General features: G+C 32.8%; 1 protein-coding gene across 1 annotated transcript in view; it reads left to right on the top strand.

The window, feature by feature from the left end:
- The window catches only part of LOC129226941 (ATP-dependent RNA helicase DHX8-like), a 75,182-nt gene that overhangs the window by 16,882 nt on the left and 46,200 nt on the right, over window positions 1-12,100 (top strand). The window contains exons 5-8 of the mRNA XM_054861570.1: window positions 208-292; window positions 4,209-4,309; window positions 4,560-4,707; window positions 9,901-10,082. Coding sequence (XP_054717545.1) covers window positions 208-292; window positions 4,209-4,309; window positions 4,560-4,707; window positions 9,901-10,082 — 516 coding nt within the window. The remainder of the gene's footprint in view (window positions 1-207; window positions 293-4,208; window positions 4,310-4,559; window positions 4,708-9,900; window positions 10,083-12,100) is intronic.

Genomic DNA, 12,100 nt, shown 5'->3' with positions numbered 1-12,100 from the left:
TGCACCTTTTTTTAGGCATTAAGCCTTGCTTATCATGAACATTATTTATTTAAGTACTAGTTATTTTATTTATATTATTATTTTTTTTAAAAAGTGCTTTGAATAATTGCATATTACTTAATTTTCTTTGACCAACATATTTTATTGTATGATATTTCTTTTGTTTTCTTCCTTTGTTATTATCATTGTTATTATTATTATTTTTAGTTGTTAGCAGCTAATGCTATTGATCAATCTGAATTACCTGATTTTGATGAAACTACAGGTGTACTACCTAAAGATGCTGGTGATGGTATGATTTCAGTTGTAAAATAATCTATGATATTAAGCATATTGTCATAATACTAATGCAGTGAAACCTCTCAAAACAGTCACCCTTGTTAGCGTCTAGTTTTCCACGGCGCGAAATCTTTGACTTATTAACATAGTGTTAAATCAATCCTTAAGAGCGGCCGCTCAAACCCCTCTGAGCACCACTGTAGTCGCCAGTCTGGGCCTCACAATTGACTTGACACATGACACCCTCAGAGACCACCCACACCTACCAATTGCTTGGTTTATTGGTTTTAAATGCTCAAATAAGTGTGAGCAAGTGGGTCTCTGAGGAACTTTATTTAAATACATAAAATATTACATTATTATCTGTTACAATTTTGATTTGCTCTTGACAAAAATTTTGGTAATTTAACATCAATATATGTAATAAAGTAGACAAAACCAATGCATAAAAGCTTTACAATGATACAATGAAACATGAACAACACTAGAGAGTTGTTGCTTTACAGAAGATAACGTGTTAAAGTGCAGAAAAAAAAACTAAATTTAAACAATATTAACTATTGAAAATAGAAAAAATATGTGTATTAGTCAATGCCTTGAAAGGTGAAGCCTTCATTAGCCTAGAGACGGAAAATCGAGGTAAGTCTGATATGGGTATGATGTTGTAAAAAGGCAATTAATATGTTTTTATTGAGTGAAAGACTATAATTACGTCTGATATGCAAATGCAATGTTAGTAGACAGAAGAAAATGTAATGTTATGGAGAACCTAAATTCCCCACAAGAGCAATTAGTAGAATCAGAAAGTTTAAATCTGTGAAGATATTGTGGGAATGGTCCATGGCCAGAAAGGAAAATTGTCTCAAATCTACTTTTAATGCGGGGAGAAAAACGAATGGTGGGGAAGAATTCGAAGACTCTACATCCAGTATCTGCTTCACTCCACCTAAATTGCCACTCATCTAATGTTTGTTTTTTAATGTCTGAAATTAGTGAGGGTTTTGGAAGAGGAATAGATCAAGAAGGAAATTGCGGTTCGTCAGCTGCAGTTCTTGCTAAGCGATCAGCCAGATCGTTGCCAACGTCCCCAGAATGCCCTTTTACCCATTGAATTGAGACATCACATCACACCCGAGGGTCCCCTGTTCCTATCACAATTGAGACAGAAGAATTTCCTAATAATGACTGTTGGATATCAGAAACCGTTTTGTTCTGTTGAAGAGGATTTTTAATTGCTAAGAGAGAAGACTGACTATCCGAAAAAATTTGAACAGCGTTTAGCGAATTCGAGAATTTTAATGCTTGGTGAATAGCAAAAAATTCTGCTTGAAAAATACTGTTATTGAGATGAAGACAGATACTCCAAGAAGATGAAAGAATTTCGCCTTCAAAACAAGCATATGCTGATGCTGTACCAGTGGAAGTGCGAGAACCATCTGTGTATAAGTGATGAAATGAAAGATTTGCGGAATTGGAATTTGTTGAGATTGGATATTGTTTAATTTGTAAATGTGAATTACAAAACAATTTAGGTGCAGGAGATTCAAAATCTGAAGGTGAATAAGTAGTTCCATCTAGAATAATCTCTGCTGATTCTATTCCTATTTTCCAAATCCATACTTTTTCCCTTATTGTTAGTTCTATTCGAGGAATACCAGTTAAGGTTTGCAAAGCGGTGGGCGAGCAAGTTCTGTATGCTCTGGTTATAGTAAGAAGTGCCCTGCTTTCAAGAGTTAGTAATTGCTTTTCTAATTTAACTGGTAAACATCTACCCCACCAGGGCCGGAGTTAAGGGAGGGTAGGCGGGGCTACCGCCCCGGGGCCCCCACAACAAAGGGGCCCCCACAATAAATTTTTATCAAAATATCCTAACTTTTACGGGTTGCAAATATCGGATATGTACATATATATCGAAATATTCAGATATATATCAAAGTATCGGATATTTTTCTTCGAAAATATGATGATCTTTTCAAACCCTGATTAGGGGCCTCCACTCCTTCGTTGCCCCGGAGCCTCCACACTTCCAAATCCGGCCCTGTACCCCACAATCCAGCTGCATAAAGTATTGTACTTTCAAAAATTTGAGTAAATCAGTCTTCTTTCTGCCATTCGAGTCCCCCAGTTTCTACCTGCTAGGCATTGCAGAGAGCTTTGTTTGTAGAAAGTTTTGTGCTTAATCCAATCTATGTGGGCATTCCACGTTAGAAATTGATTAAAATGTAGGCCAAGATACTTTAAAACTTTTGTTTGTTTAATAAACTTGTCACCAAGACGTAAAATGTGGGGGGACAAACCAGATTGCGAGGAACTTTAAAAAGAAGAGCGATTGTTTTGCTTTCTGAAGCTTTGAGATTATGTTCTAGGTGCCTATTATGGAAGATTTTGAGAGAAAAATTGGCATTAGCTTGAAGAAGTTCCCTAGTGCGTCCGTAGACTAAAAAGATAAAGTCATCAGGGAAGGCTTGCACCTTAGTGTGTGTCGACCATGGAGCTGATAACAGTAAGGCTGCCACCAAATTCCATAGCTTCGGGACCGCTACAAGAACCCTGTAAGCAACCTTTTGTTTGTGGAATTTTGAGAAAACTTTTTGCAGAATTTATGAAAATGAACCTCACAATTGACTATCGACTACTTTTTCATTTCGTTTTTTAAAAATCTATCTTTTTGTTAAGGGAACAGCCAGGAGTTCTATATGTATCTTTGTGGTGATGGGGGGGGGGGGGTTGTGTGTGGGGGAGGGGATGCGACCTTTATGAAACATAGGCACGTGTACTTGTATCATTTCTCCAATCGGCTCTTTTAGAACTGATATTTTTTTGGTAGAAGGAAAACAATTTTTAGCTTTAAAGTATTTAAATTTTGATATTTTTTTAATTTTCATTTCTTTATTGATGATTGTAAAAGAAATTTGGGATTTTAGGTGGTATTTCGGATTTAGATGATGAACTTTTTAATATTATTGTGATAAAAAATGTAAAATTATCGGCACAGTGATTAGTGTAATCATTACATTGTTTCATGTTATCAGTTCTTCAATCAGAGATCAGGTTTTTGATGAAACAATCAGAACTTGCTTCACCTACTCCAGATTTTCCAAAACAGGACTACCAGGAGACAAAAAATGTCATCGAAAATCCTTCAGCTAAAACATCTAAATGGTTCGAGTCATGGATGGAAATCAATCTAAATATGCCTATATCTTCAAATCAACATACAATGTAGCAGAAGGTTAATCTTTTACTACAAATGCAAATACAAATGCAATGAGAAAAATTGAACAAAATATGAAACTATGATAGTTGAAGAAAACTTTGTTTATGAGCATTGAGCAATTTATAAGTTAGCTTCAGAAAAATAATAGGCTATCAACGATTGATCTTTTTTTTTTTTCATGATTTTTTTACAAAATACGTATAATTCAATATTTTGGCCTAGATTTGCAGTGCATTAAAAATGGGATGAGGATTTTCATTTTATTTTGAAACTAGTTTGTGGCTTAAATTAGAAAAATTTACCTAATTTTTCAGTTTGTTTATTCTTATCAATCGGTTGTTGCTATGTAGAATCTCATTGCAATGAACAATAATAATACAAAATAAAACAAAATGTCCATTTGTACGAAAATAAAAATTCAGTCCCATTTTAACAGTCTTCCAGTGCTTGAAATCGGTTAAAACTTGATTCCCTTTAAACGATAAACAATATTTGCAGTCCCTTGAAAATAGTTGTAATGCATTTTTTACTTTATTATTTTTTCTTTGATTGGTTTTAATGTTAATCTCTGTTTATTTCATCATTGGTTATTTCACTTTTCAATATAAGTGAAATCAGCTCTTTTTACTTTTGTTATTGAAGATTATGTTTGTGAACTTAATCATTGCACATTTAAAACTGAAAATAATTGATAAAATTCTTCTTCTCTTAGATGAAGACATAGAAATTGAATTAGTAGATGATGAGCCTCCGTTTCTAACTGGGCATGGTCATGCAAACATGCAAGATTTAAGTCCCATTAGAATAATGAAGGTGAGTTCACCTTCCATCATCTCACCTACAATACAGTAGACCTTCAGAAGTCAGAACCTTAGAGATCCAAAATTCTGAATATTCTGCATCTTCACCAGATATACTGATGCTTATTTTTGATGACTATCCAATCTTTGTTTTGTTTTTTATTTTTCCTTCAGCCAAGCTTTGCAGTTATAAATGCATAAGGAATATTCTAACCGTTTGCCAAAATAAAACTTTGAACAATGTTTTGATTTATGTTTTGTAGAATCCCGATGGCTCTTTGGCACAAGCAGCTACGATGCAATCTGCTTTGGCAAAAGAAAGAAAGGAGCAAAAACAACAACAAAAGGAAGCTGAAATGGATTCAATTCCAGCGTGTTTAAATAAGCATTGGATTGATCCATTGCTGGACGGTAAATACTGTTGGTATTTAACCCTTAATGGGCCATGGGACATATGAGGCAGTGAGAAGCAAAAGGATGTAAGTGTACATTTTAAAGCTTTAATTAAAACACGTTTGAAGTTCAGATCCTAGGTAGGCTTTTATTATTTTTTTTCTATATTATGTTGTATATTTAATAATTTTTTTCTAAATTATGTTGTATAGCAGGAGCTATCAGATCTAATGGTACTATTTCTTGCCCCTAAGCAGAGGAGAGGTTCTCCTATCATTTGTACTGGTTATCTGCAAATTTTAAATTTTTTCACTTACATCCCTTTTGCTTCACACTGCCTTATACATTATATTAGCAAAAAGTATTAATTATTGTTTTAAAAAATCCACTGTAATTTTACATTCCATAGTAACGAACGTACTCTGTTTTGTTACGTATCTCATGAGTTTAAAACATCTAATAATCATTTACTTGTGGTTTTGTGGAAAATTGTGAAAGAATAAAACTTATGTGTAATATTAATGCAATAAAACACAGTACAAATCACATACATTGGTTTTTGAAACTAAATTACTATAGTGTGACGAACATAACATTTTTGCAACCTTGAATTTGCAACATGAAATTCAGCTCTCAATTTCTCTAAAGTTTAGGTAGATATTGTTGTAAAACTAGTGCAGTGCGTTAGTTTCATTCCTTAACTTTATTATTCAAGCAGAATAATACTCATTTTTCTTATAATGTAACAGAAATGAATATTTCGTCAAAATATGACGTGTGACGAACGTAACATTGAAGAGCATAACTCTAAAGTTAGGTACGTCACGGTGATGACACGTGTAGTTTTTTAGACTGTTACGTGTCTAAATACTAATTAATAAGTAAGCACTGATACTTTCTCTTAAAAATAACACTTATATCAACAATTTTTCAACATGGATTAAATAAATGCTTTTTTAGTGGCTTTGTGCAAAATTAATTTTTTTTCTCCTCTGTTTTGAAATGAAACTTTTTATTCGAGAGCTTTGCTTTTCTGAGATCCCCCACATTTTTGTGTGATGGAAGTGACGTTGGTATTTTTTAAATTGTTTCCAGAAAAAATGAAAAATGATAGCGTTGAAATTTAATTTTGTTATTAAAATTAACAATTTAATTTCAAGGCCTAAGTAAGCAAATATTTGTGGATTTTAGTCACTTTAAATGTTTCAAATACTGAAGGTTTTCGAGGATTTCTTCGATTCAAATTCAGGAGCGTAATCCACATTGCTGAGGTTTAGCCTTGAATTTAGTTTATTAACTTTATTATTACTATTATTTTTTATTGTTTTTGGCAACAGCTAAAAAGCGGATTTCGAGTAACGTTTCATTTTCTCACTGTTTATAATATTTTTCTTCATTAAAATATACAATCATGTTGTGAATATGCCTTAGTCTGATGCAGAAAGAGCTTGGCATGAGAGAAAACATACGTTTGAAATGGCAGTTTAGCATGTAATAAAGAAGAAAAGATAAGTTTTTCTTCTGTCTTGGGTCTTTACAACACTTTTTTTCTATCACACACATGCGGAACTTTTTTTCCAGAAAACTATCAAGAAATGCAATCATCTTTACGAAAACAATATCATTTGTAAGGATTGTTTTTTCAAGAAAGCTTCTTCCAGGAACTTTTTGACGTTTATTTCTGCCACGGTAATTCCAATATTGTTATTATTATTTAGCAAGATAACGTATAAAAGCCTATTTTTTCCTGGGACTACATGGAAGAGCGTGCTTTTTGAATCTTTCCGTAAACTTAGCATGTTGAGAAAGGCGAAGTCACATTGGTTATCTTCTCTGTGCAAAGCTAGCTTACCAGCTTCTTTACAATTGATTCTCACATCCTGACTTCTCATTTCTGATTTCTCAGTCTTCTTGATTTTTTTTTTTTTTTTTAATTCTTTGTGTGTGTGTGAGTGTTTTTTTTTTTCTTTTTTTGCCGTAATATTCAGATCCGCTCTGCTGCTTTTTTTTCTTGTCATTTTCTTTCTGTTTACCTGCCATTTTGCTCTGCTTTAACTCTCTCGTTTTTTTTTTAAGCTACCGATTTTTCCATAAAATGCAACCCAGGAAAATTCCACCACTATGTGTACAAAATCGAGTTAATTGTTGCAAAAATTACAAAATTTTTATGCAGTAACATTGAAAAAACAACTATTCAAAATATACATTTCAGTCATTTTTTATTGATCTAAACGTTCGAAAGATGCAGTATTTGTTTCAAGCAATTACGATCGTCACAATCAATATGTTACGTTCGTCACGCTAATAGCTAATTGTGTAAATAATTTAATAAAAATTAACCCTTTTAAATGCATTCAAGGAAGCTCTTGGGAAGAGAATAAAGCAACATTTTTCTTTTTGTAGTCTTATAAAAAGAGTGGAAGAGAAAATGTGATGTTTTGTGACAAACGTAACAGCCCGTTTAACAGAGAATTCAAATTAGGCTCAGTGAGAAAAAAATTAAAATTCAATGAAAGAAATTAAAGATACTAAAATCTCAAAATGTAAGCAATAACTGGAAAAAAAAATATTTACATCAAATGTATGCTTAAAAAATTACAGGTCACATTTCTTGAATGCTTTATAGTTAAAATTTACATGCTGTTGTTGAAGATCTTTAATCAGTAATTATTCTGCGCACAGCATCCATCTTGATAAGCCTTTTTTCGAGATTCGAAAATTAAGAATGTTATCTCTAAAATTATGTATAACACATTAATATTGATTGAGTTTGAAATTTTGGCCTGCAGGTTGATATTTTCGAGGAATGACCCTACTTTAAAATTCTCAAATGAGATATTGATTGTAAAAATTGAGAAAATGCTGCCATGCTTTTACTTTTTTTCAATATTACTTTTTAATTAAAAATTAAATGTAGCAGTATTTACTGTACAAATACTTCTGAGTTGAATAATAAATTAGCCAAAGTTTGGAAAATTGTAGCCAGGGTTCGTATGGGTCATGGAAATCCTGGAAAGTCATGGGAACAAAAATAAACAAATTTTTCAGACCTAGACAAAAACATGGAAAACAAATATTTTCTTTAAAAGTCAAGGAAATATTTTTTAAGTCATGGAAAAATATCTTGGGCAGTAAAAAAGTAACAATGGCGAAATGAGCGCTAGAAACATTGAGTGAGTTAGTAATATTGCATGTAAATTGAACGATCTCAAAAACAAATCTGAATTTTGGAATCCAATTTCATCCGCTTCTGTAACAGCCACTCGCCTTTTTTTGGTACGTGTTTTTACTACTGGGGCATCACTAATTTTGAATTCACCATTATTATCAGCACTTCTTATAGTTTATATTCTGTAGTAGTGGACATGCACGTTCTTGATTTTGCCACGCCCTCTCTAAAAATGTAATTTAACTGAATCCGATTTCGTTTCAACTACTTGTAAAAAAACTCATTATTAAATTTATCTCAATTTTTTTTTCTCAATCTTAGTTTTTCTCAATATGTTGAAGGCTTTAGAAAATGAAGACTTTAGTCAGGCAATAGAACATAGAAATAGGGGGATTCTAATACTCTAAATCAGTGGTGCCCAACATACAGCTCGCAAAACTGATCCTTGTGGCCAGCTGAAATATCTGGTTTAGAAAAATAAATTTACTGAAAACCGTGGCTTTGTGAAGTTACATGGCTGATTAAATGCACTGTTGACAACAAAAAGCAAATGTTTTCATGAAGTGAATTTATTATTGGAAACTTGGTAATGACTCATATAATTTTTGTCCCATTCATTACTATTCTGCCCTATTTATTAAATATTTACTAGACATTTAAACATCACACAGTGTATTACATTCACAATAGTTTTGCTTTACTTGAATTTATATGATAAAGACAAATAAGAATAATTTACTAGTTTCTGCAGTGTGCACTGATATTTTTGCAGTGACAAGTAAATGCTCCAATGAGGTAATTGCATTCACGTAAAAGTTTTTCTAAAACTCCTTTCCGAAAATTGGCAAGTTTGACATTAAATAGTATTATATTCTTCGTATAACAAGGTCATGAAAATTTTTATGAAGTCATGAAAAAGTCTTGGAAAAGTCATGGACATTTTTTTGTCCAAATTGAGTATGAACCCTGTGTAGGGTTTTTGCATCTCTAATGAGCCATATAGACACATATAACCTACCAATTTGCACAAAACCTATTGTTTTCGAGTGACTACATAACAGAGGGATATCTCATTTAGGGAATGAAAAAAGAAAAAAAAAACTAAATTAAAAGGGGGGGGGAGATAAATAAAATAATTTCACAAAACATTTCTGTTTTATATTACATTTCTCAACCCCATGTTTTGCTCCCTTTGTGAGGATTTGTGTGTGTGCAAGTGTGTTTTTAAGGGGAGAGGGGAAAGTAGTCTTAGTGTAATTTATTTTGCGTAGGTAGAGTGTTCAGCGCCAAAAAATTCACCTTTTTTTACCAATTTTTTTAGAAAATGGTTTGATTAAATTTATTAAAGCCTTTTGTGATCCACATACAAGCGGGAGACGAAGCTTTCCTCAGAGCACCTTTGGAGAAAGATGATTTGCGGTGTTCAATGTATCTCAGCTGACATTTATCTGAAATCAAATTCTATTTGAATTTAGTCAAAGTATAAGTTAATCCTCCCCCCTACATTTTCAGATCTTTTTTTGTTTGACTTTAAAATATTTGGCGGCGATTTAAAGATAAAAGTGCTATTTTTCGCAACGAATTCCGCTATTTTGTTTGTAAAACACCAAATAAAAAAAATCCAAACTCATTGTAGGGGGGAGATTTTTGCTATGCAGAATGTGTGTGCAAAATTTAAAATGAATCGATCAATAGGTTTTAAAATGGGAGTGAAGGCAAACTTTGAAAAAGTGGTTTTGAGAAAAACTTGTTTAAAGTTTTGGAAGCTAAATGGATTCCAACAATATAGAGTACAGTCCCTGTAGCATCTTCGATCTCCTTCGCCTCTTCTTTTTCCATTATTTATTTTTGTATATTTAACTAACCCCAAGCAAGCAGCACTGACATTCTGAGCGTCTGTAGTTATCAGAACTGCTACATACTTCAGCAGCTGTCGGAGCTACAGTTTGAAGTAAAAAACATATTTATTCCTCTGTTTATTATTAATCATTCTGGTTTTTTACTTTTGCTATGATGTTGCATACTTTTACTTCTTTTTCTAGCCGGAGGAAGGACATTAGCTGCCAATATGCGAGGCATTAGTTTACCTACACAAGATTTGCCAGAATGGAAAAAATATGTCACTGGTGGATCAAAGGCATCTTATGGGAAAAAGACTCAAATGAGCATTTTGGAACAGAGGCGAGTTTTGCCAATTTATAAACTGAAGGATGATTTGATTAAGGTAAGTCACTCTACAGAAATATTAATGTACATTTATTTGATAATTTTAGACATTAATAAGCATTTTTTAAGTCCTCTGTTACAAATTTCGTAAATACAGACGGACCCCAATTTAACGAATTCTTCGGGACCAAAACCTTTATATGTTAAATTGGGGCTATTTGTAATATCGGGTTGTGAAAATAAAATTTAGAAAACTGCACTTACCTAATGTAAAACCCCTTATCAGTAACTGCACAAAAATATCCATAATTAGAAAGTGTACACTTTTTGTTCAGCATTTCACCACATATTATACACACTAGTTAATTTGAAATTTTAAACTACTTAGTAATAGATGTTTGACAATTTCCTTGACACTTGACTCAAAATAGTTCTCTTTCGACTTTATGGAGGGAAGAAAATACTGCATCATTTGTAGCCTGCTGCAATATGTTTTTAGTTTCCAGGCCATGTAAAGCATTTGATAAAGTAAGTTTTTACAGGAGTTTCATTATCTCTTTCTGCATCACAATCAATATTCGTTGGTTGCCCCCTCGCCCGTCAAAAACGGCTTATTCCAAGAAAAGTCTTTTTCTGCTTCGGACAATATGATATAAAATTTGGAAAACAGTCCAATAATTCCTAACTCAAATTTTAAAAAAAATCTGTTAAAATAATTGGTTAATTTGGTGTTTATTATTTGGTAAATAGGGGTTTTTGCCTTCATTTTAGTCAAGGGGAAAAGAAAAATTTGCCAAATTGCAAATTTTGTTAAATAGAGGTTTGTTAAATCATTGTCTGACTGTAGATGCTATATTTATGCTTTTGTATGATTAATTTTACTGTAAGCTTGCTAAAATTGACTTTGATTTCAATAATTTTTATTCACAGTTTTCTTTAGTTTTTGATGCCTTACTTGTAGGTAATTTTCCAAGCTTTGTCGACATTTCAACATTGAAGTTTATGAAATTGTTGAGAAATTGAACAGATGTCCCCATGTTGGCATTATTTTTGGTGCCAAATCACCACATGTCCCCAATCTTGGCCACCTTTAGCGATTTTTTGAACTGTTTAGATTGTTGTAGATCTTTAAATGTCTATTATTTTCTGTTTCAATGCTGTAAATAGGACTTGAGCTGATTTCCAGAGTTCATTTTCAGTTGACTGTAACTAAATGAAGAGTGCTGTTTTGTTGCTCCGTTGAAAAGTCTTCAGTTTTGTGAATTTGCCATAGTGTCTCATTGTATTTCGAAGTAAATACATTATTAGCATTGTGTTTACCCTGTTTACGGAAGTTTGATAGATGCTTTAGCAAATGTATTTCCTTTTTTGTAAATATTTGTAAATAAAATTACTGTTTTATTTTGAAGCACTTTTACAAAAATATCACTTGTTAACGTGCTCATTACAAAGCCTCTTTTAAAAATATATCTTACGAGCTCAGAATATTTAATTCGAATGTTTAAATCCAGGGGAGATTCTCTTTCCACCTCTATGTGTCAGAGGGGTTAAAAAAATTTTGGGGGTGGAAAAATAGCAATATTATTTGACTTTTTCAACCTCATATGAGGCGGCAAGAAGCAATGCGATGTAAGTAGATACTTTTACGTTTTGAGTACACATTTAAAGTTCAGATCCTAGGTAGGCTTTCATTTTTTCCCCCCCAAATTATGCTGTATAGCAGCTAGCAGCACCTAACAGGGCTATTACTAGCAGTGGCGTACCTAGCATGGGTGACACCTTTCCCCCTGAGGAAAATTTTCAAATTTGTAGTCTCAAAAAGGCATTTTAGCTTTATATTTTTCAAAAACTTGCAATTTTACTTTGGATGTCACCCCCCAGATACGTGGCACCCGGGGTGGACTGCCCCCCCCCCCCTTCATTCTACGCTACTGCCCGATTTAGACCGCTTTTTAACATTTTGGTTGGATCAGTCCACTTTTATATTGTTTTTACTTAAAAATTAGATTTTGAAGCTTTTCATTACATTAAAAGAGACTGTGTGCTGATGTTTGTTACCCTTAACACGCCGCCTCG

The sequence above is a fragment of the Uloborus diversus genome, chromosome 7 (genome assembly GCF_026930045.1).
Source record: "Uloborus diversus isolate 005 chromosome 7, Udiv.v.3.1, whole genome shotgun sequence".
Classification (NCBI taxonomy): domain Eukaryota; kingdom Metazoa; phylum Arthropoda; class Arachnida; order Araneae; family Uloboridae; genus Uloborus; species Uloborus diversus.
The sequence above is the reverse complement of the archived record's forward strand: the minus strand, read 5'-3'. Positions and strand labels throughout refer to the sequence as shown.